The 25071-nt window shown below is 40.7% G+C and overlaps 3 protein-coding genes across 6 annotated transcripts; 2 read left to right on the top strand and 1 right to left on the bottom strand.

Moving 5' to 3' along the window:
- The first annotated feature begins 27 nt into the window (after positions 1-27).
- Positions 28-4786, top strand: zfyve19 (zinc finger, FYVE domain containing 19). 3 transcript variants are annotated; one of them, XM_085391246.1, is made up of 12 exons: positions 28-253; positions 340-461; positions 560-613; positions 703-854; positions 963-1105; positions 1260-1368; positions 1498-1716; positions 1876-1952; positions 2123-2224; positions 2311-2474; positions 2709-2806; positions 3324-3493. In XM_085391246.1, the coding sequence occupies exons 1-11, from the start codon at positions 200-202 to the stop codon at positions 2785-2787; spliced, it is 1275 nt and encodes a 424-aa protein (XP_085247372.1). In that variant the 5' UTR covers positions 28-199; the 3' UTR covers positions 2788-2806; positions 3324-3493. The 3 variants fall into 3 exon arrangements, with proteins under 3 accessions (XP_085247372.1, XP_085247370.1, XP_085247371.1); XM_085391244.1 differs by lacking the exon at positions 2709-2806 and having other exon boundaries at positions 3324-4786; XM_085391245.1 differs by having other exon boundaries at positions 2709-3493.
- Positions 4632-11277, bottom strand: ppp1r14d (protein phosphatase 1 regulatory inhibitor subunit 14D). Its single transcript, XM_085391248.1, has 4 exons — positions 10710-11277; positions 5275-5355; positions 4869-4901; positions 4632-4768 (listed from the first exon to the last, which is right to left on the bottom strand). The coding sequence occupies exons 1-4, from the start codon at positions 10887-10889 to the stop codon at positions 4700-4702; spliced, it is 363 nt and encodes a 120-aa protein (XP_085247374.1). The 5' UTR covers positions 10890-11277; the 3' UTR covers positions 4632-4699.
- Positions 11278-14831: 3554 nt separating this feature from the next.
- spint1a (serine peptidase inhibitor, Kunitz type 1 a) lies at positions 14832-24052 on the top strand. 2 transcript variants are annotated; one of them, XM_085391768.1, is made up of 10 exons: positions 14832-15619; positions 16086-16243; positions 16388-16529; positions 18927-19094; positions 20293-20334; positions 20804-20932; positions 21045-21095; positions 21216-21386; positions 22823-22885; positions 23077-24052. In XM_085391768.1, exons 1-10 carry the CDS (start codon positions 15211-15213, stop codon positions 23259-23261), a joined length of 1518 nt encoding a protein of 505 aa, XP_085247894.1. In that variant the 5' UTR covers positions 14832-15210; the 3' UTR covers positions 23262-24052. The 2 variants fall into 2 exon arrangements, with proteins under 2 accessions (XP_085247894.1, XP_085247893.1); XM_085391767.1 differs by having other exon boundaries at positions 14834-15619; positions 20801-20932.
- Positions 24053-25071: the final 1019 nt, after the last annotated feature.

The raw sequence follows: 25071 nt of genomic DNA, 5'->3' as shown, positions 1-25071 counted from the left end.
CCGGAAAATGCGTTTACATTACGTCATACCTCCTCTTCCGCGTTGCTTCCTGTTTTGAATGAACACCTGAAAATAGTTGCTAGTAGCTAGCTGCCAAATTAATGCTCACGACTGAGTGTTTTCTTAGACATTTTAACGCACTGTAGCTGTATCGATAGCATTAACATCCCCCTACCCATGAGCCTCTGCATGTGTCGATATGGACAGTCGATGTTATTGTTGTGCATCCAAGTTTAGCCTCTTCAAGAAGGAGGTGAGTATTTCACGGCTAATGCTAACCACATAGACATACATAGAGGTACATTTTGAATAAAGTGATCTATTTACTGTTCGTCATAGCTGGGCTGTAAGAACTGCGGCCGTTCCTTCTGCTCCAGCTGCTTGACTTTCAGTGCTGTGGTGCCTCGCTGTGGCAACACCCAGCAGAAGGTCTGTAAACAGTGCCATGGTAATCTGACCAGGTAACGCTCAAACCCTGCAAGGAAGAAAAAAAAACCCCTAAAAGTAGTTTTGTTTGGACTTTGGAGCTTCTCTCTCATTTTAATTTCTTTCTTTTTAGTGGGCCATCTTCAACCAGTGCTGGCAGATGGTCTCCTCCAGAAAACTATAAAAAGTCAGTGTATACGATCAAATAAGGGAATAACTTAAACTTTGGCAGCACAGCGGTTTCATAACATCTAAAGTACACGTGTCTTCCATTAGACGGGTCGCTGCACTTGAGGCCAAACAGCAAGGACAGCCAACACAGCCTGTGAGGACCAGCAAAGCAGGACATCCACCAACCAGCGGCCTGAGCAAAGAAGATCAGGCAATTGCTGAAAGGCTTCAAAAGCTCAAGGAGGACACAGCACCTAGTAATAAGATTTTTAGCAGCTCTCATTTTTATTTAATCCAGCAAGTGCAGTAATATTATAATATTTTCCAAAACAAGGTAAGGAGTAAGCTTTTTGCCTTCTCTTCAGGGTCTGTCCCCTCTGACAAAGAGCTCGAGTCCCGACTTGCTGCTCTGAAAGCTCCCAGCAAGCCAGTACCTTCTGCACAGGAGATGGAGGACCGTCTGGCCACTCTGCGGGGTCTCCCTCCACCATCTCAAGCTCCTCGACCTGTGAGCTGAATCTCTTCCTGCTTGTTTGTAACATCTTAGGCCTTACAGTACAGCTCAGTAGCTCAATAGCTTCAAATATTTATTTAGAGGGAACTCAATACTAAACAGTGTCCCTTAACTCCAAGTATATATGCTTGTCTATTCATGTCTGTAGGTGCATCAGCCTCCAGAAAACCGGACCCAGACTGAACAAGCCAATGATTTGATAAGTCAGATGACAGACGAAGTTGCAATTGACAACCAACAATCAAATCCTGAATGCAGTAAGATATTGCATTTCTCCCTGATTTTACCTGCCTTAAACCAATAAGTAATGAGTCAGTCATAACATTCATTCTTATATCGTAAAATTAATAAACAGGTACTGAACAACACTGTTATTAAATCTGAAGGTGTAGATGGCCGCATGAATGATCTCAATAAAGGTGAGGCAGGTACATTGGATGAGAATTTGGAAGAGAACCAGGATGCAGCCAAGCAGCTGGAGGCTGAGAAAGCCCATCTGCTCGAGGAAGCTATGGAGGAGCTGAGGAAAGAAAGTCACTCTCAAGATCAGATCCTGCACATGGCAAAGAGGCTGGCACAGCTGAAGGGGCAGGACCCGGACAAAGGTGAGTTATTCGAGCACCATTCACCTCACCTTATCTGTTATCCACGCACTAGTGTGTCATAAAATATGATAAGGACGTGCGTTGTAAATGCAGTTTCCATGACAGAAGTCCTAGCATGCTAGTGTATCATGCCCCATTTTCATTGTGATTCATTTATAGTTACTATGGAGGACTTCCAGCAACCTGACAGTGAAGAGGAGACTGAAGAAGAAGCTGTTATGAGAGTGTTAAAACAGGTGTGGCAAAAATAACCACGAGATGATAATGAACTATAAATAATTTGTTTCTGCGTACATCTTACACCCCTAAAGGTGCAAGTGAACTAATTCAGACCAGTGTGCCTAGCCACAAGGGGCTGCTATTTTGCCAGTTTAATCACTTCTTATTTTTTCTTGTATGCTTTCAGCTCTCAGAAGAAGCTACACTAGATGAAGCCAGTGGCTACAACATACCTTTAGAACAGAGTGGGCCAAGGAATAGGGAAAATAAAAAATCGTCCAAGAAACCGGTACAAAACCACGCTTGAATTATTTCTTTATTTTAAAGCTACGTGAGTGCATAAAATTTAAATCCCGATCTGATTTTATTTTAAAGGCTCCGCCTCCGGCACCTAACAGCAGAAACCTACCTGCTGCCGATGCACATCAGCCATCAGACAGTGACGAAGAAGAGCTTCCTTGGTGCTGCATCTGTAACCAAGATGCCAGCCTTCGATGTCACACCTGTGATGGAGATCTGTACTGCAACTGCTGCTTCAGGTAGTATGAAATGCATTAATTATAGAAAGAAAGAAAAAAAGCCTAACTTTAGACTCATGATAGACTTTTGCATGGAAGCCTTGACTGCACACAAAAAAACAAGCTCTCTGTGATTTGGAATGCATACCATGACCCAGATAAATTGCAGGCAAGCTGCTGCCCTACTGTTAAGCAGCATGAATATAAAGTATTTAGTCTGATGAATTATCAATCCATGCTTCATTATGTCCCCAGGGAAGGCCATGATAAATATGATAGGAAGGAGCATCGCACCACTAACTACACTGCGCCAAAGAAGAAGAGGGAGACATGATAGTGAAGCTAAGCTGCAGGTGATTGGTAGAGTTAGGCCAGCCATCACACTTAGACTTGTTCATTAGCCTTAAGTGACTTACTATTGTTAGAAAACAGTCTCTCTAATCATTTAAAACAAGCCACAAACCATCAGAACTACTCAACATATTTTATTCAGTAAATGCTAAGGCTGAACTAATTGAATGAAGCATAATAAGAAACCACTGGTAATATTTCTTGCAAAGCACGGGTTAGATAAGGACCATAAACACAATGTAAATGCATTATAATATGTATAATATCTTAAATATAGTTTATTTTTTGTGGAATGTATAAAAATAGACGTATGTAATATTTGTGAAGGTATTGCAGCAAACCTGCACGGCCGCTTCACATAAGAATCCCAAAAATTCATATGGTTGATCTGAATAAGAAGTATTGGGTTTATTTTTATTGTGACTTGTCCTACTTCCTAATGGCAACAAAGGCTTATTTAAAGTGCTCTTTTGCACTTGTCATCATATGATGATTTCCAAGTTTTTATAACCCATACAGAAAGCAGACACGTCGTGAGCTCATCTGGGATGATGTACAATCCCAGACTGCTGTCAGCTCTGCACCGAAGAAGCACAGAGGAGTCAGTATAAAAGGATTACTAAGGGCTTTGTTTTCTTTTGGCAGTCACTGCAGTCGCTCTTGTAATCTGTGTTCAGCTGGGTGTGTAATTTCGTTATAAATAAAGGATAAGTGTTAGCAACTATGTCACGTCGTTGAGAGCATGCAGCATACCTTAGTCTTAATTTAAACATTAAAGCCTTATTTTTTTTCCTTTTTAGATCCAACGTATTATTACTTGATAAAAATATCTCAGTCTGTCAGGCCTTGTAAGGAGTGCAGTTCTTATAGTATACATGCCTTTGTCAGAGAAGTTGAGGAGAACCATATAAATTTCTATAGTGGAGACCTCACCCGAAAGACCCTCTGTGTTTGACAGAGAGAAGGCCAGAGTGCAGGCTCATCAGCGTGCATTACTGTCTGGCTGAGGAGAAACCATAATTACACTCTTCTCTTGGGGTTTGCTCCATTAAGGTTCATATGGAAAGTGTTACTGTGCCTTTTCTGGCCGTGTCATACACATACCCCAGACGGGAAATGGACGAGGATAATGGATGCATACTTAATGGAACATCTTGTTGCTGATCTCCGTGTGTTTACACCTACTCTTGACATGTCAAAGTTTCCTTTGTTTCCATCAATCTGTTGAAAATGCCTGAAAACACTACTTTATGTTTTGGGAATAAAATGCTGACTGCCGTTCTGTAGGAAAGTTGTCTGTAGACTGTAGGGCAAAATCATTATCTGTGTTTCTGAGCAGTTATGAGCTCAGGGTAGTTTAACTGGTACTGTAAACCAATTAGTGTAATGTACACGCCACTATTTATTTGAATGAGTGGAAATGATAATACCTGATGAAGCATATTGATGTATCACTTTGTTAAAAATCAGATGTGAGCATTGTCTTGAAAATGTTGAAATGTTTTTATTTTCTTTTTTTACATTTTGACAACACTGTTATCTGAACAAAAATATTTATGTACATAAATAAGCAACTAAAAATGTACAGTCATACACAAGAAACAGTCCGTCTGAGTAATAGTCAGTACAGCTTGTATCACGTGTACGTTATTGGTATGGTATTGGGAAACAAAATGTTGAAGCAGTCTATAAATGAATTTGAAATAACATTAAAAAAAAATCAATTCAAAGCCCCACAGCTCTGGTGTTACATTGATGATGACCCAGCAGGAGGAGGCAGGGGGCAGGAATATAGTCCCTCTGATCCACACCTACAGGCATCCAAATGGTTAATGCGTGGGGGGACGGGAAGATGAGCGGCTCCACATTGTCTCCATTCTTAATTTGACCTACAATTATTTCTTCAGTGGACCTGACATTTTACGTAGACCCTTTATCCTGTAGAGCAGCCCGTTGATAAAATCCTGTGGAGAAGATGGGGAAATTTTATTTAATTTTTTATGTAACTTTAAAACAATAAGTAGACTTATTATTTCAGTCCTCTTTTCTAAGTTTTTGTCTCACCTCTTTTGGCTTCCCGCATTCTTGCAACAACTCCTAGTGAACAAACAGAAAGAGGTATACACTTCTCCATTGTTTTTTCTTTGAATACATTGCACAACAGGATTTCATTATGAGTCAGTTTCTTCTTAAGGACAACCAAATACAAATATGTACATTAGTGCTGACAGCGAGGGGCTTCACTGCCGTGCTGCCCTCACATGGGGCGATCCGGAGATTTGCCGCGTTAATGCTGTTATGGCGCTAACGTCATTTTAACGAGATTAACGCTGACAGCACTAATATACATATGTAATTTAGGGGAACTAGTTGCAGATACACTCAACAATAATAAATGACTGACAAGTCATTAACAAGCAATTGGGATGTTTAATCAGATCAGTATTTAGGCTATTCTACAGAATCCTACCTCCAGCCGGGTTCTTTGCCCCTCATCCGACAGCTCCAGGAGCTCGTCTATGTCGATTTCTAACTCTGGGATCTCTTCTTCCTGTGAGAGTGGAGAGGAATAAAAGTTAAAGACCATATTCATTGAGACTTGTGTTTCTGCATGCCTCACAAACTCCTACAAATTGGATTGTATAATGTGGGCTTCTTGGCTTTTTATCCCTCCTCATCTTTCCAGCCAACTAAGCGTAGTCATTCAGACAGAAGACTAAGGCTTACGTTTTCAGTTCAATTCCATTTTAGTTATATAGCACCAAATAACAACGAAAATCGCATCAAGGCACTTTAGAGAGAAAACCAATCAGATATTCCAACCCGACGAGCAAGCACTTGGTGACAGTGGGAAAGAAAAACTCCCTTTTTACAGGAAGAAACCTCTGGCAGAACCAGGCTCAGGGATGGGCAGCCATCTGACGACTGGTTGGGGGTGAGGGGAGGAACATGGGACAAATTTATTAGTTATGTTGGTGTGGGTTTACTGTAGAGGATAAAAAATTGATTGACTTGATGGGAAAAGCTGCAGTGGGCTGATGGATGAAGACAGAAAGGCTGTATGAGGATTCAGGATTCAGATTTTATGGATGGTTCAGCCAGCTGGCATTCCCAGCTCCGCCACTTTTTTTTACATATTAATCTCTGATGCACGTCACATGTTTTTAATACTGCACACCTGGAAAACAAAAAACAACACAAACCCACGAGCGCTCCCAACTGCAATGTAACGACCTATAGATTGCATCATTTTTAAAGATTAGCAGCAATTATATGTGAAGACTGTAAAACATAGCACTCTCCACTCTCAAGGCCAAATATAGCAAAGCAATCACTTCATGTAACAAGCTCTGAACACCTTTCAGGGAGAATGAGGAGTGCTCACTGGAGGAACTCGAAGATATCTGGAGTCAGCAGGTGCATGCTCATATTTGACGAGTGTGGTCTCTTTTTTTTATTAGGAGGAATATTTTCTGGTTTGGGAGCTTTCATGACATGAAAGGACGGGGCTCACACAGCTTTCTAGATGTGGAGAGAGAGCTAATCAATGCGGAAGTGCTGAGTGGCAGAATAGATGGGCCCCCGTGCCTGCCTCTAATTGATACACACTGCCAATTTGGACCCTGTGTAATTCTGCTGATGTCTGCAGGATAAATGCAGTGCCGAAGGTTTTTTTATTATTATTATTATTATATCTAAGCTGTGCATTTATGGACTTTGCTTTACCAACTGTACTGCGGTTGGTCTTTTTGTACTTGACCTGGTTCAAAAGTGCTGATAGTGTAATCCTGAAAAACTTCAACAAAGCATCTTAATGACTAAAAGAAAAAAAAAGCAGTGAATACGTTTATTATTATACTTGTATTTATTAAAATGGATTGGGGTTTGGGGTTTTGTAGAATTGTGTTCAGTATGCATTCCAAACAGTGCTAAGATTACCTATGACATGACTGAAGAGGTTTAATTTTCACCATTTGGAGCCATTCAGTGGCTCTACTATAATTGTATGAGAATAGAAATGTGTATAAGTATACTTCATGTCCAGTGAAAAGGAAACCTCTCTAATGTACTTATACTGCTCTTAAACTTCCTCAGTCTGCCTCTGAAAGTGAGGCAATGCAGAGCACTGCTGAATATCAATGAGCGACGGCTTCCTCTTGCTGGGAGGAACACATGCGTTTATCACGAAGACTCACAATCTGATCCTCATTCTAACTTCCCAGTATTTCTCGCCGGGATTTACCTTCATTGTGAGAGGGAAAGGGCCTTTTAATGAGGCCTCTGGGTGGAAACCATCTCAGCAGCACTTTTTGAAGTTAAAAAGCAATATACTAAAGCTAAAACCAATGTTGGCACTAATGCTGAAATTCATGAATATCAAAGTGGCTCTCAGAGGACTGAAGCTTCAGATGGTAGTAGTGCAAATATGTTGCGAAGATAAGACGACTTCCACCGGAATTTTACAATTTTTACATTTCACCATTATCGGGAGTTGACCTAAAACTCTCTCAACAAGCACTCCTGAGCTGCAGTGATGGGAAACTGTCCACATATAGAACAGTAGCTACTATGTGCAGAGTGTTTGCCATTAGCTTTGCCTTAGGATGTGATATTCTCACTGCTTAAATCAAGAGAGGGTGTCTGAGCCAATAAAATTGTTGTGTAATATGTTGACATTTGATATCCCAAGGGAATAATGACTTTGGTGACCTTTGACCTGTTAACTGAGCAATCAATATCACTCCTTGACATTTATTAAGTACCAGACAGGAAATTCAAGCTATGTCTGATTTTTTATTCAGCTTCAATTTGGATATTTACTGATATTAAGAAGAGCATTACCACTTTTGCATAGCTCTAATAATCAGCTGGTGAATAATAAGCAAACTAAATTTTGCTTATTGCTGTGACCACTGAACACTTAGAGTTGATGATGCTGTATTATTCTTTGCTAAGCAGCAGCAGGGATTAGACAGGAAGGGTTTGCTATTTTCACTAACACTTCACTATTGTGGGCATGAGCAGCTAACAACACGACAGCTTTTTCTTTTTTTTTCTTTTTTTATTATTATAACAGGTTTAGTTGAACTTCCTGTAATTTCATAACACAGTCAGTAACACGGTTCACTAGCCTTTCCTTATAACAGGATATTAACATTAACATCAAACGCTCATCATGGTGTTTGTTATTACACAGGAAGCCATGCCCAGGAAAACGTGTCTTGTTTCGAGAAGATGCCGGCACATGTTAACTTATCATCCCCTTCCCTTTTCCTGCCAGAAGCACGAGCTGTCCACATCTCAAAATATTCATTAACTTCAGCAAGTGAGTCACGGCAGAGTTGCAAGAGAAAAAAGGGAGCCTTATCCTGTTGTCTAATTACATACAAATCTGAGCAATTTTTTAAACAAGAATCAGCTGAACTTCATAGGATTCATCCCAGTCTGCATAAAGTCTCAAACAAATTACTGTCTCTCAGTGGAAATTTCTGCAGTTTGCACATTTAAAAAAACAAGTTTTCACTAAAGAAGACTGACACTCAGTGGGGAAAATAGAAGTGTCTGTCTAAATCGAAGCATGCAGACTGAGAGGTTGCGTTGCCTATTTTAGAATTCTTTACTTAGTATATAGTTTGAAAGGTGTGAACTCTGCAAACGGAAGCCGCCACACCAGACTGAGGCAGTGCTTTCTATGAATTAGAGATGTGTCTAAATAATTCAGGCGGTGACACAGGGGACTGACGGTAAATGCTTCCACGCGGAAGACTCAGAGAACCAACAAAGGAACCTTCCCCTGAGCCCATGCAAAATTCATTACACTGGCCTGTGCACGTGGACAAGAGCAAATAATCCCACATGAGGACCTGATGCAAATATTCAGGCTATCCAAAGTGGAAAGTTGAGCCTTAATTTCCATATGTAAAGAATGTAGGTTTGTCTTAAGGAAATTGTAAAGACAAGGTACTTGAAGTCAGTGGTAGCAGGTATTATTGTAAACCCATCAAAGAAATGCATTGTGTTATTGCTCTGTTGTCAGTTATACCGAGAATCCGTCCATCCTGCGGCAGGGCGAACATCTGCTATCTGTGCTGTACATGTGCTGCACAATTACACTTATGTTAGATCACGTTAGAACCAGAACGAAAAAGCAGAAGTACTAAAATAATTGTATGTTTCTGGGACAAGATCAAAAGAGTAGACAGAGACAAGACTTTGGATCTGTTTTTGTCTACGTGTCCCAGTTTCAACTAATGTGATTTATTCTGCCCTCAGCATCGCAAGCATATTAACATATATTACCAAGAGGCTCACAAAACAAGTATCCTGAGGAGGAAAACACTTAAGTACCCTGAGTTGTGACTCAAATGGTTTAACTTTAAGGCAGCCAGGCTTAACCCTGGTTTAGATAAAGACGTTATCTAATCATGTTCAGATTTTCTCCACAGAACTTCCCTGTCCGCAGGCAGCCATAGATCTGCCCACCTGCTCGTGCTCTGCAGTGTTTCTATATTCAATTCAATTACAATTCAATTTTTTTTATGTAGCACCAAATCACAACAGCAGTCACTTTAAGGGGCTTTATATTGTAAGGTAAAGGTAACGACCACCTTTGAGCTAATGAGGAAGAAATCTCCAGCAAAACCAGACTCAGAAAGACACAGCCAGGACAGGACAAAATGTGTATAAACACAAATAAAGAGTGACGAAGAAACACTCACAGTGTAACTAACAGAGGATTCAGGGTCATCAGATTCAGCCCTAACTATTATGCATTGCTTTATGCAACATGAAAAGGGTTTATTGATCATGTAAAGGGATGCCAGGCAGAGAGGTGGCTCTAGACCATCTTAAAGTGAGGAGAGCCTCCGTGTGGTTTGAGAGAAACGAGAAACACTTTGTCTCTGAGTTCTCCGGCACGAAACTGAGGCTGCGTTGTCATCTGATCCACGTCGTCACTGGAAAGCTCGCCCTCCTTTAACAGGCACCCTTAATTCCAACGTGCCACACCGCCTCGTGTAGGCGACGAGACATCTGTTGCCATGGTTTCCCCTTAGTGAACGCCAAGCAAATCAATATGGAGCCTATGACATAATTGGATTGCATCCCACCGTGCAGGAGGGAAGATATGAAGGATGTTGTTGTTGGTAGAGTCCTCGCTGTATTAAAACGAAGCCGTCTTCAGAGCATGGAATAAATTCGCTATGGAAGTAATAGTAATGCTTTTCCATGATGTAACTCTTTAACCATCACATGTCCTGTGGTAATACAGACTGCATATCTTTTGTTTTTTCCAATGCCTGCTGCATGTTAATTTCCATATCGAAACCATCATCGTTAATCATTTCCTTATATGTGAGCAATCAAACTATGTACTGTATTTTCGATTACATAGTTACTGAGTGACTGGGTGAATCTGTCACAAGACACGCAGACGTTGGATTGTGACATAATTGTTTTGGTGCACTGACTCACTGTTACTGTTGCTTGCCTCACTGTACAACTTTGTTATGTGCAAGGACATCATCTAAACGCCTCGTATCTTAATGTAGCCACATGGCGACCACGTATGCTTAAAGAGACCGAGGTGTGTAATTGTGGTCGTGCTTACTAGTCACGTCCCCTCTCTGCAAAATCATTCGATCTCTTAGTGCAGAAGACCACACAGCTGGCACCTCAGTCATTTTGATGACATGCGAGGGTTTCTGTACCAGAAAGAACAGCCGTGAAACACAGCTACTTTCCTACCACCCACTCCCCTATGAGGTTCTTGTCGTTTCTATTACAAGCACCCTTTTTGAGCGGCTCGGTGCCTCTCCCCTTACTTGCTCCCCTCTCCTCCTCTTTGGCCACCCCCGGCACAGCGTGCTTCTGAGTGAGTGTCTGTGTGAGCCAGCCCCGTCCTACCTCACAGTCAAACAGCAGGTGCAGCTGCCCGTCGATCCACTCCTCGATATCCAGCCTCTTCTGCAGGTCCTTGCGGTTGTATTTGACTGTCAGCTTGCCAAGTTTGCGGTGCGCCGGCTCCTCTGCTTTGTCTGTTGCCTGGAACATCACCCTGGACTGGGTGCTAGGGTCTGATGCCATGGCTGCCACGGCCTCAGGAGATCCGTGGAAACGCACCGAGCTGGAACACAGACAGACCTACAGGCACGCTGGACTTGCAGGCTCTGAATCCCCAGCTCTGTCTCTGCTTTTCTTTTAGTGATACGCTGCTCCCACACGTATCTCCTGTGTTTCCTGTTATCTTTGTGGAGTGCTCGTGCTCTCCCTTCTCCTTAGCACTGCCTCTGGTTCCCTGCTTGTCCTCACCCCCGACCCCCCTTCTCTCTCTCTCTCTCTCTCTCTCTCTGTCCCTCTCTAAAGCTCACTGTCTTGCTCTCCTTCTCTCCTCCTCTTGCAACACCCACTGGCTGCACTATCAGTAGAATGGTAATGAGATATGGCTCCGAGCTTGCCTCTGCATGTGTGTATGTGCACACACTTTACAGGGTGTGTGTTTGCGTTTTGCTCTCTTTGTCTGTCTTATATCAGGAAGGGGTGGGTGGGGAAAGGTGGTTGGGGGGAGGCAGTGGGCATAGGTCAATTACAGCAATAAAAAGAGGAGAATGGGTGAAAGGGCAACTGCCTTCAATCAAGTTAGGATAATAACTCTGGGTGAAAATATCCCAGCATATCCTTTTGCACTTTTGATCTTTCCCTTCTGATCATTGCACGTCTTGCCAATCCTGTCATTACTGGCACACCACTCGTGTTCTTTTTTATTGTTTCCCCCCTCAGTAAAAGTACCTTAAGTATTTATAAGTTGACAGACTCAAATGGGTTTGCCATCCTTGATGCTTCTTAAGTTCACAAACACTTCTAACTATAGCTGGGTCCCCCCCAACCTGACAGGTGATCCAGGGTTCCTCTAGTATGGTAGCTGCTTAGTCCTTTATAATGGGTATTATCAGGTGTGCGTTTAATAAGCCTTGAAGTCCAATTGGCATCCTCAGTTACGCACAGGTAAATAATGGATGACGCAGCGGCAGCAGCAGTGTTTATGACTCTTTAGAAGTCAAACGACAAAAGTCTGAAAGCATCAGTGTTTCCAAAGTCAAACAGCAGCACTCCACCCCACAGGTCAAAAAAATTCATAGTAGTGGACACCTATGCCAGATTATTACAGCTGAGACAAGAGAGGCAACAGGCTGCAGAGTTTCCACAGATCGTATTACGATATGAATAATGGGGTTCAGCTTTTTTGGCTTTTGGCAGGGACTATCCATCAGGCATGCCTGCAAGTGTTCACCCACTGATGCACCGTCTGTTACAAACACTGAATTATTGAGTGCCTCGAGCAGCTCACCTTTCCAAGCAAACAAATTCATCCATCCCATCTTATGGCTACTTGGTTCTGCTCTATTGGGTTGTCTAAAAAAAAGGCTAGGCCTTCTCACCTCAGGCCTATCAGGGTGACTCATTGTAGGTGACAGAAAAAGAAAGCAGGGCCAATAAATATGGCCTGCATTTGTATAGCGCTTTTCTAGTCCATAGGACCCCAAAGCGCTTTACACTACATTCAGTCATCCACCCATTCACACACACATTCACACACTGGCGATAGCAAGCTACATTGTAGCCACAGCTGCCCTGGGGCGCACTGACAGAGGCGAGGCTGCCGGACACAGGCGCCACCGGGCCCTCTGACCACCACCAGTAGGCAAACATGGGGTTAGTATCTTGCCCATTTGTATATTTGACATGCAGCCAGGAGGCAGCCTGGGATCGAACCACCGACCTTCTGATTAGTGGCTGACCTGCTCTGCCACCTGAGCTACAGCCACCCAAATAAGCTTGACCTCAGCTCGTGTGACCCGTAGGGCTGAAGATGGGTCCTTTTAGGCAGCAGAGTTCACAGATAACCCCACTAACTTTGTTTTCTACAAGATAGTAATTTTCTGAGTGTTTTTGTCTTTCAACATTTCTAAACCAAATTATTTACATTGCATAATTTGATTATCAACTTCCTGTTGCTCCACACCTGGTTCATGCATTGCTTCCTGACTGGTCACATATTTTAATGAGTCACCAGCCTGAATCAGCTCAGTATTACTATGACAAAGAGAACTGGGGCTGCTGTGAATTTAAAAGATGGGTCCTTTTGTTTTGTTTTTTCATATTAGGGCTAGACGCATGTTTTGGTTTGTTTGTTTATTTTTTTACAGTAATTTTAGAAATAAACAATAAACTGCTCACCCAAGCCAGCTTGTTCAGCATTTGGTGGGGCCATACTGCCATCTTCTGGATTAAAGCTCATGAACATTTTAGGTCCGTGACAGTATAAAAAAAATAGGGTAAGTAATTAGACACTGAAAGAGGAGCTTCACAGCCACAGAGACTGTTCAGCTTTTTCCATTTTGGAAGAATTCCTAATTTGCATCTATGGTAAAGACATCAGTTTCAAAAAAAAAAAAAAAGGCTTGGAAATTGTGGTCAGCAGCTCACGTTTGATGTGCATTAGTGCAATATGTGAGGAGAAACAGAAGAGCAATCCTCCCCCTAGGTTGTCAGCAAAAACCTTTCAGTGACATTTACATAAAGGGAGATATTGTGTTGCAGTGCACAAACCCTATTACAATGATAAATGCACGTCTGTGGTACAAAAGCCACAGGCACTAGTCTAGAGATGCAGTGGGAAACGATATTAACCGATGAATCATTCCTCTCCATATTCTCACAACTGAGTGATTCATGTGTGGTGTAGGTAGGGCATGCTATCATCGTGTTATTTTGCGGGGAGAGGTGTTACTTCTACTTGTCTCCTCAGAGTGCATGGTCACTTCACTTTACAAAGTTCTCCCGATCACTTAAATCATGCGATTAAACGTTTCTATCCTGATGGCAGTGGTTTCTTCAGAGGTGGCAGTTCCCCCCATCAGGCAGAGGAGGTCACTAAATGGTTTTCATGAGTGTGAAAATGACACTCAAATGCTGTGACAGCTGCTATGCTCACCAGATCTCAACACAACGAGGTCTCCACAACTTTTCATAACTATCAAGAAAAAAAAAATTAGGGTGATCTATCTATCTATCTATCTATCTATATATATATCTATAGATATACATATAGATATATATATAGATATAAAACAACAAACAGAAGAAGACGGCCGTAGTGATCGATGTAGCGGTTCCGAATGACAGCAATATCAGGAAGAAGGAACACGAGAAGCTGGAGAAATACCAAGGGCTCAGAGAAGAGCTCGAGAGGATGTGGAGGGTGAAGGTAACGGTGGTCCCCGTGGTAATCGGAGCACTAGGTGCGGTGACTCCCAAGCTAGGCGAGTGGCTCCAGCAGATCCCGGGAACAACATCGGAGATCTCTGTCCAGAAGAGCGCAGTCCTGGGAACAGCTAAGATACTGCGCAGGACCCTCAAGCTCCCAGGCCTCTGGTAGAGGACCCGAGCTTGAAGGATAAACCGCCCGCAGGGGCGTGCTGGGTGTTTTTATAGATAGATAGATAGATAGATAGATAGATAGATAGATAGATAGATAGATAGATAGATAGCGTTAATCCCCTCAATGCAGATCGAGAGACTTCAGTGCGCATGCACGTTAAAACTGGTGGCACGCAGAGTTCTCAAGATCTTATTGTTGGTTTTCGCTTTACATTTCTGATTACTATGAAAGAAGATTTAATAGTATTTTTTCTATATTCATTCATTTTAATATGTGTATTTTCTCTTGTTGCCAACGACTGGTTTATCTGACGGATTTTTAGATTTATCTCATTTACTAATTCATTTTTAAAAATAAAACAGCCGTTTGTATAGCGTTAAAATAAATACGTGTGTTTTGTTTAGTTGTTTTATTGCTGACTGATATTATTTTATTAGATATTATCTACTAATGGAACTTGAAATCAACCCTAAAGGTTGAGGACTGAATGATTGACTGGAGTGTCGCCCGGGTGTTTACAGTGCTGCTTTACACTCACACGCTCGGTCCTCTGTCCCTGTTTTGTTAGGAGAGAGAAGGGAGTGGCGCGGCTCAAGAGTGGAATTTCACTTCCTGTATCTCAGGTGAGTCACCTGGGCTATGTCGTTGACTCCGTGGTTTTTGCCGACATCAAACAGGTTAATCTCTTCTGAGTTTCAGTCTCGTAAAGCGTCAGATCAGTGTGGTAGCACTCAGATACGTCTTGTGGAATATCAGGAAGTTGTTAGTTTAATCAGAGTCGACTGCCGAGGAGGAGAAGTGTTGTTTAGCTTTGAGGCCTAAACTGGTCTCTCTTTTTAGGTTGTTTTTTGTTATAAGTTTTCCCAACTGTGGCTGTTTTTATATTTAAATATTGAACCGATTTCACTTTCACTTCTGGATTTTATTTGCGTTAATTTGCCATTGTGGGACTCTTATTTTAAAATAATGTATTCATTAATTAAAGGACGATCGGGTGCGTGTGCGCTGCTGCTCTTGTTACTTGTTGTAACCACCGCTGGTCAGCAGGTTGGTGAGGAATGCTTGGCCCAATTCGAGAAAGGTCGGGATGACTTTGTGCTCGATGCCGACGGATCTGTGAAAGACGGAGCGACTTTTATTTCGTCGCCGAAACTGTATCGACACAAGGACTGCGTGCAAGCCTGCTGCAAAGATTCCAGGTGCAATGTCGCCTTCATGGAGGAGGGAGAGGAGGGAGGCACGATCAGCTCCTGCTTTCTCTTTGATTGCCTGTACAAACAGAAATACGTTTGCCACTTTGTTGGGAAGAAAGGATACGACAGTTATATCCACAAGAACATTTTTAGCAGGTACCATGTTAATCACCCCGACCCAGGTAAGGCCAAAACTCACAAAAGAATATTTGTCATAGTGTTGTTAGTTATGCCTTTGTGAATATCTGACATGCATACGGACTATAACTGTGGGAACATCCAGTAGTGACATTTCTTTTTTCTAAGGAACCCAACTTCACAACAGACATTATGAGGGTGTCCTGTTTAAATGCTTAAAGGTCATGAATTTGCCAAATTTGTTAGCACACTCCGATAATTAAATCCACTAGTTTTGATTCACCCTTTTTTTGTTTTGTTTAATGATAACAAGCATATCTTGTTCTTCATATCTATGGCAGTAATCTTCAGTTTTGCGTGTTCCTACATGCCTGGAAGGGTTAGCATGTTCATCTCTCTTCAGCTTGTTTAGTTGCTTGTACTGTTTTTGTTTTGTTGCTTATTTCTTTTACATTTTCTGTTAAAACTGGTCAAAATGTGATTCCCACCAATCTCACGGTTTCGCTCTAGATACTGATGACCGTCGTCCAGTGGCCGATGGAGGTCCGGGCCAGGTGATCCAGCCTCATGAAAGCCTGGTACTGAATGGTATGAAAAGCAGAGATGACAAAGGGATTGTGTCCTACAAGTGGAAAATGCTCACCGAATATCTATATGCTGTCTATGAGGTGAGGAGAGTGACAAACCTGAGTTTACCACCATTATTTTAAGACGATGGCATTTATTTATAGGAATATCTGCTATAACTGTATTGATTCCACCTGCTGTTTCACTAAAAAAAACGTGAGACACTGTCTTTATATGCCCTACAGGACATCCAATTTAAAGACCAAATGGTTGTTTCCAACCTGACATCTGGGAAATACAGGTTCCAGCTGACTGTTACGGATACTATCGGCCAGTCGGATTCAACCGAAGTTAAGGTCCTCGTCCTCACTCCTGAGCAGTCTGAGCGTGAGTATCTAGTCTGAAAAAAGATGCTGTTTGAACCTTCAGCATGATTTGAACATACTGGGATTTAAATTATGTGGTGGCTGTGGCTCACGAGGTGGAGCAAGGAATCTACTATTTGAAGGATTGGTGGTTCTATCCCTGACTTCTCCAGTCTGTATGCCAAAGTATCCTCTGGCACGATCACAGTTGGAAGGTTAGATAGAAGGGTTAGGTGTAGAACAAAGGTGCTTATTTCTGTTATTGAGGCTGCTGTATAAAGCACTTTGAATGCTGAAGCAGAAAAGTGATATCTAAGAGTCAGTCCATGTATCTGTTTTTAAGTTTTAAATGGAGAGAGAACCTTACCCTGTAGATCAGAGTCTTCATGACATAAATACCGCGCTGCCAGTCCGAAGCTGGAAATTACATCTCAGCTTGGAGTTGGCCGATATGTTTCATTACTTGATAGACTGGCAGGAGCTATGGTTCAGTTTCAGTTGTAATGAGTCATGTTTTCCTCCGTATCGTATTTGTTGACATTTTCTTTAATGGGGTCAAGACGTCCTAATTCAGATATTTCCCCAAAAAAAATAATTTTGTAAATATATGGATTATTTATTTTAATTAATTAATTTTCTGTTGCATCACCCTGACCCTGGAATATTAAACATTTCCAAGCAGCTTGTTTTCAGTTGCTCCTTGAAGTCCTTCCATGTTGGCAGACATGTCACAACATGCTAGAATCATTCCTGTGGACAGAGTGACATGACAACATGAACACAGAGGGATAAAAGCTTGTGTTTTAAAGGGATTACACCCAATTCTAAGACTCTGGGGAAGGAGGGCTGGTAGCAGGAAAATGAACTTTGGAGCACAAGCGACTGGTTTAATATTCTCCTTTTGTGTGAGGGGAAGTAATATCCAGGTCGCTTCTGTTGTAAAATACCACAGTAAGGCGACATGACGCTCTCTGGAGAAAACGGAAGTGAGCAATCTCAATCGGTGTGGTTTTTACTGTTCCCCCGATACCATCACTCCTCCCCCAACTCAGAAGAACCTGTCAGTCTGGTTTCTGCTTAGGCGGCACAAACAAAAAGTCAATGTCCGTAAATGTTAGTGTCCGTACTAATTAAGTCATTTAAAATCTGTTGTTTTTAAAAAATACGTGTGCGCTATAGGGGGTTGTCTTTTGCTTAGTTCTGCATCTGCTGGTTGATTATATAGTGAAGGACAGGAAAAGATTTCTAACCATGCAGTTGGTTCAGTCACCCATTAACAGGTTTAGTGCTGAATAATGTTCAGGAATGCTTTCTGTGGAATATGTGTGATTGTTGCTGAGACTTGCCTTTGTGTCAGTGCCGCGACTCTTGCATGACAATTCTTGCCATTCATGAATGAAGAAATAATACGAGAACTTACCAATTAAAGTACAGCTTATACTTCCAAATGCTACGTTTCCTTTTCCAGTGTAAAAAGAATCTATGATCTTTTGTGTCATTAACCACATTCGCATGATCTGTAGCTCTTTTGTTCTCCACTTCTTTTTTCTGCTCCCTCTTTCTGTCTGGACGGCAGTTTCATAAGTAATTATCTGTCTGCTCTCAAGACAACAAGGAAGCACACGTCAAAGAAAATCTCACCAAATAAAGTATCGCGTATGAGACAGGACAGCTGTCTCATACGATTGATCAGATTGGATTATGGACTTAAAGCAAGTGTCATATTGTTAATTTGCTTCAGAAAGTCATCTGATTAACATTTAAAGCATTGACTAATAGTGAATCATTTTATATTTGTTAATGGGGATCTGTTTTATGATTTCTTTTCAGCTACTTTTCAAGTTGGACTCTTTTAGAGTCATTTTGATGAATTAAATTCCCATATTATCCTTATTTATCTTAACACAGGGCCTTGGCGCAGTATCTTGATTCATCCACTGTTTGACTTATCAGCACGAGTGCTTGGTCTTAAAGGGAAAGGTGCTAATTGCCCTTTAAGCCAACTTTCTTTAATTGGCTGCCCCTGACACAGATAATATTTGAACAGCAGGTGTGTGAGGTTTCTGTCCTCATACCCAGAGCCGAGTGATAAAACATACATGAGGGAAGAGTGAGCGTTTAGAACAACCTGAATCCTTTTGCCTCACAGGGGTTTCTTGCACACACGCTGAGCTCATAGCTTGAAACTCTGGCCGTGTTTAATAGGATCTTAGCAGCATTTATATTACTGAAAATAAGAAAAAGCACAATTTGTTTCCTCTTAAAGTCACAAAGAAATGGCCTTTTGATAAGCTGTTGACAGGTTTCATATTTTCAAGTGAACACATACAGGCTGTGAAGTTACTAGTGAAATTTAATGTGTGGTGGAGTAAGTTAGCTGTGATTCAAAGGTAATCCTTTTTATTTTGTGTCCCATCAGACCACTGTATGGCTCCGAAGAAGGCTGGACCGTGTCGTGGCTCTTTCCCTCGGTGGCATTACAATGGCGCCGAAGAAAAGTGTGAGGAGTTCTTATTTGGGGGCTGTAGGGAGAATCTCAACAACTATCTCACTGAGGGCGAGTGCGTTAAGGCCTGCCACGGTTCAGGTACCTGTGATCAATGCTTTTATTCTTCTGTTTGTTGTTTTTCATTTAAATGACTGACAGATCATTAATATGTGTGTGTGTCAATTCACTGAAGGGGTTTACATTACAGATTATAAGAGGATATATATATCTAGAGAACAAACTGTAACTGCTTGCCCTGGTATACATCTTTTACATTTTCAAGCCCTGTTTTAGAGCATTCCCTTCAATTTAAAACAAGTGTTTTTGCCACTAAGTGTCAGGTTCAGGTCTAAGCTTTCGTTTGAGTAGTTACATCAGCACAGACAGAACTGTGTCAGAGATCCAGCCCTTTGAGCACACAGAGCCCAGAGCTGCGAGACTTTGGCTTTGTTTCATTCTCCAAATAGCTCCTGCTGTGAGAGGTAATCACGTGAGCCTGCAAGTGAAGATGAACTATTATTATTATTTTTTAAATAAAGGAAAAATCAAGTAGAGACTTCAAAGCCAATATCAAGGCTTGTTCCAAAAAATGCCGGTGAACACGATTCTAATGGATAAGTGCAAAGTCCTTTGTATGGTAAAGAAAATGTACACTTATCTCTGCACAACAAATCAAGACTGCTCTCCAGAGTAGGTGTAAATGTCTCCTCAGGTGCATTAACAGAAAACATAGAAGTAGTAGTAATACAATACAAAATATATTAATTGATTATTTAAAAACATTTGAAAAATTGAAAACATCCCCCCAGGTGTTATACTGTCTGATCGCCCAAGGGACAAAATCCCTCCTCAGCCTCTCTGCTGAGTGATTCTGAGATAGCAGACTATTGCTGAAAGTTGTCGTCTTTCTGCCTGAAGAGGTGAAATGTCACCGTCAGGACACGTCAGTGACCTGATCTAAAAGCTCGGTGTAATTCTCCAAGATTCTCAGATACAGTTGTTTCGGTCTGGATTTAAATCTACTCAAATTTAAGATGGGAATTAACTGTACCGGTACTTTTGTTTCAATTCCACTGTAATAATTGTTTTTAAGATTTTACTTCTTTTTTTATGGCTTCACTGATAGTTTGTAATTAAAAGAAATGAACATTTCTTCTCCTTAAGATTATCAAACCCCTTTTTATTTGAGGAAAATCTCAATACTAACGACTTTCTGTAGCTTACTCCCTGGTAAAAAAAAAAAATTAACAAATCATTTTCATTTAATCATAATCTCCTTTTGTTTTATTTCTTTCAGTAAAAGGATCTGGTAGAGGTTTACCAATTCATAAAAATCAAGGTAGGTAAATGATGGTCGCGGAACAAAAGACTAGAAGCCTCATGTGCACAACTGGAAATGCATGTCTACTTTTTCTACTCTATGTTTTTCTTGGTCACCTCAGTGTTGCTCTCACAGTCTCTGGTGCCAAGCTGAATGGTTCCTAATGAGGGACTGGCTAACATGTAAAAGTGATTTATTTACTTTTACAAATGTATTTGTACTGACACATAGTTTCATATTTACACAATTACGAAACACCATCAGAATTCCCTTGAAGCTGTGTTTCTGGCCATTTGACAAAAACCTGTTCTCACAACCAAAACTATGTAAATTTATGGCCTGACTGCTAAGTTCACCACAACTCTAGGTGATAGTTGTCTGATGGTTCATTAGCTATTGGATATAATTAGTTATCTAGGGCAAATATCTATCTAGGCCATAGAGCAGTACAAATGACACTTTCCCTTATGTTTGTGTGTCACAGCAGAAAAATGTGGTGCTCCGTGTAATGCGACACAATTCACCTGTGCTAATGGTTGCTGTTTGGATCCTGCACTCGAGTGTGACTCAACACCACAGTGTACCGACGGCTCTGATGAGCAGAACTGCGACGAGTGTGAGCAATAACTAACGGGCTTGTGGGATGACAAATGGGGCTTTGATAGCACTCTGATAAAATGTTTCGTGAAAGTCATGCTAACTGGTGTTGTCTCCTGTGTGGTCGTCAGTGAAAGACAACTTTGAGATTCTGCGGCAGATTCCAGTCAATGTAAAAAAAGGTGATTGGAGCTTCTAAGCCATTCTCTAGAGTTTATTTGTTATATAATTAGCTATTTCTAAATGTAGCACAGGCTGGTATTATCTATGTAACCTTAGTGGTGGTTTATTGAAATTCACAGCACACTGCACAGAAACTCCCGACCCAGGAGACTGCAGGGACAGTATGACTAAGTGGTACTACCAACCCATCGAACGGAAGTGTTTGCGCTTCAACTACGGTGGCTGCGGAGGAAATGATAACAAGTTTGAGAATGAGGAGGCCTGTCAAGACTATTGTCGTGGTGTCACAGGTAGGGTTTTATTTTTATATATTTATAGTACACATAATCCCAGACTTCATATATGATAGTACAATTTCCTATTCATGCCATTTTTATGCTACATGAGTTTAAATGGTTCTTTGTTTTCCTCGGGTTTAGTTTGGGCGCCTTTGTTAGAGGTGACATTTCACACCTGTTCTGATGGAGCAGTTCACAGCTCTCACAATGAACTGTAAACAAGGTGAACTGTAAATGAATTATTTTCCAGTAGGTTTAACTTCTTTATCAAATAAATTCTACCACGAACCCACAAAAGATAGAAGCCAGCTCCACAGTGGACCTCGCGTTATCTTTTATCTCACCGTTGAGCCTTTGTGGACCATAAAAAGCCCTGATAAACTTCCTGTATATTATTGCCCAGCTGCTGCCAACAACTAGCTAGTGATCATTTGGTGAGGAAAAAGGCCAACTAAATATTGTTTCAGGTGAAAACAACTAAATGCCAACTCTGCTACATGATTGTTGGGTCTGTAAATATGGAACTGTTTGTATAATGACAAACTGGCGTTACCATATGGTCCAAAAAATGTTTATGCATTTATTGCTGGAGGTGATGATAACCAGTACTGAAACCTTGGGCCATGCATTATTGCACATAATTTGAATACGGCTGAATGAGACTCATGAACCGTATGAATTATAGCCGAGTCGCACGGTGACACACAAATATTAGCTCGTTGCCAGATTAGTAAAAAGATGCTAACATACAGAGAAGCAGTAAAATGTAATTCATTCTGTCTTTACTGTCAAAGTGTTTGGCCAAAGGAAATCTGCAAGTTAATATTAAGTTATTTCCATCATTGCTTCATGCTAAAGAGTAACAGGTTGCTTGGTTTTACTGTTTAGATCAGTGGTGTCAAGCATATGGTCCGGGGGCCAAAATTGGCCCTGTAACGACACCCCTGAGGTTTTTTTGTTTGTTTGTTTGTTTGTTTTTACAGCGATTTCACAGTAAAATAAAAATGACATTTTATGTGAACAAGTTTACAGAAAACTATATATTTTTTAATTACAAGACAATCAGGGCAATAAAATATCAGAACTTTACCTGTAATTTCACATAGTTTCGCTGGTCAGGTCTAGCCCACTGAGATCAAAGTGGGCTGTATGTGGCCCACGATTGAAAATGACTGACATCCCTGGTTTAAATGAATGAATTATTGATTGAAATTGATAGTTATTTGTTAGTGTTTATGTGGCATTTGGGGTATTATAAATAGGTTTGGATCTATATGCTCCACACTTCAGAACTCCTTTACTAACTTGTGTTACAATTTCAAGAGTTTACCAACAATTTCCAACTTCAGCAGTGGTTTTACACCTGCTCTTTCCTCTAAAAGATTGTTTTTAATATTAAAGGAACTTTTTTTATTTTTTTTAATGACATACTGCTTTTTGTTTTTCAGAAAATGATGTATATTTAAGAGAAAGACAAGAGAGCGAAACCAGTGAGAGTGACAGCCAAACAGGTATATTACCCTTTATTTTTATCTATGCCTGTACCAAAGGAAAATAATTTCTTGCCCGTTGAGGTTTAAATACCCATCCTACCACTTTTACATCAAGAGCATTACTCTTCACCCTCTTTTCAAGCTCAGATCTTATATGACCAAAAATGTAATGCTGTAATTGTAATGCTTATTTTAATTCATTTTAACAGCCATTTTAGCGTTAGCTATCGTGTTGGGTGTGGCTATTGTCATCGTTCTAGCCATCCTGGTGTACCACTTCCTAAAGGGAAGGAAGTCCCAGCACCGTCGTCTGCCTGCCAGTAATGCAACGTACACCACGATGGAGCCGAGCAGAGACGCTCTGGTCTACAATAGCACCACCAAACCCATCTGATCGATGAGAAAAGAAAGGCTGGTGTTTGGTTAAGGTTGCGAGTTGGAGATGTATGTTTTTAAAGGTAATGTACAGCCAAGGATGTCTTGGACGTCATCAGTGATGAAATGTGAGGTTTCATTTGATTTTATTATTTTTTTTGAGTTGTTGGATAGCAGTTTGTGCAGGCTGATAGGAAAGTACTTTTAATTCTTTGAAAGTAGATTTCCACAGGACATGATCAATTTTAACCATACCCACCCCCCCAAAAAAGGTTCTCTACATGTTCATCGTTGCATTAAATTATGTTATAGCTCCGTGTGGACAGTTAAATTATTAAAGTCTACATTCTTATCAGGCCCAAACTGGCCTCTTTCTACAAAGTAATGTTCTTGATTTTGTTTTGTTTTTTTACAACTGAAATCTGGGAAATTTGGCGGTTATGTAATGTCAGTGATGTTTTAACGCCACTGACATTACATAACTGCCACTGCGGTTGCTTTAATGCCGCCTTCTTTACTCTGTCCAATTTTCTTTGTATTGTGTTTTACAAACTATTGTTACATACTCCCATGGATTTCATATGAATAGTTAATGCTATAAATATTCTTAGAATTTCAGAAGGTAACGCTTTACCCTGAAGTTTCTGGGTTGATCATTTTTAAATATTTGTTTTTAGAACAAGCATCATATATTATCAATTCCTTATTCACGCTTTAATAAATACACTTGCAGTTAATTATTCAGCATAAAATGTACATATTTGCTGGATCGTGATGTTCTTCCTTAATAAAAATATTAACTCACTTTTATTTGAGAAATCTTTGTCATGCAAAACACATCGGCTGTCTCGTTTGAACACGTTTCAGTTTTCATTTAGTCAGCTCTTGCAACACTGTCTTGTGTAATGTGCCGCACGCTTTGATTTGGGGGTTTTTTGTTAGTGAAATTAGTATTTCAGACTTCTGACGCTGCTGCCTGTCTGTGCATGTGCAGCTGGGATGATTAATAAATTAGATTTTTGATTTTTTTTTTTAATATACTTTATGATTGGATCTTTTATTGGTTTTTATAGATTTACCATGTTGCTTATCTGGGCTCTGCGTGTGTATCTTCAGGTATGTGTTTGTGGTAATACACACTAGCTTTCTAAGACACCCTTGGAGAGCATGACACACTTCCTGGTGACTGTGTGTGGAGTTATTTGTTAAATAAGTTTTTGTCTCACCTTCAGGTGGTTAAAAGTCACAGGTAATACAGTTTATAAACCTTATAAAAGTACCTGAGTTGTTGAAATCTGTACAGTAATATCACAATGTAGCCTAGACTGTAGACATTTTGAAGAGCATTAAATATGCTTTTGCTGTTTTGGGTTTAGGTGCAAATGTATTTTTGTTGTGTTTGGTTACTTGTCTGGTCTATACTTTGCACGACTTGGCTCACATTAGCAATGATTGAGGCTGAAATGAGTCAAACCACTTCGGCTAATGTCTGTTTAAGCAGTTTCAGAAAATGAACCACATCCTGTCAACTTCACTGGCATGATGCAACACTTTCTCCACACTTTAACAACATAAAGTGTGATATAATGGCACATCGGGAAACTAATGACATGGGTTCAACATTTTACCAACGTCATTCCAAAATGGATTCTATTCATTTTTCACCTCTTCAATGCACAACACACCAAAATGGAAAGAAAAAAATGCTAGAAATTCTTGCTAATTTATTAAAAATAATAAACCAAAAATAAAACATGTAAATGAGTATTCACAGCACACAGATACGCTTGTAAAGTTCTGGATAGGAAGTCATATTAATGATTATTGTC

The sequence above is a fragment of the Rhamphochromis longiceps genome, linkage group LG19 (genome assembly GCF_057381845.1).
Source record: "Rhamphochromis longiceps isolate RC_006_pf linkage group LG19, R_longiceps_female_GT1.1, whole genome shotgun sequence".
NCBI classification, from domain to species: domain Eukaryota; kingdom Metazoa; phylum Chordata; class Actinopteri; order Cichliformes; family Cichlidae; genus Rhamphochromis; species Rhamphochromis longiceps.
Note: the sequence above shows the minus strand (reverse complement) of the source record. Positions and strands in the feature narration are given on the sequence as shown.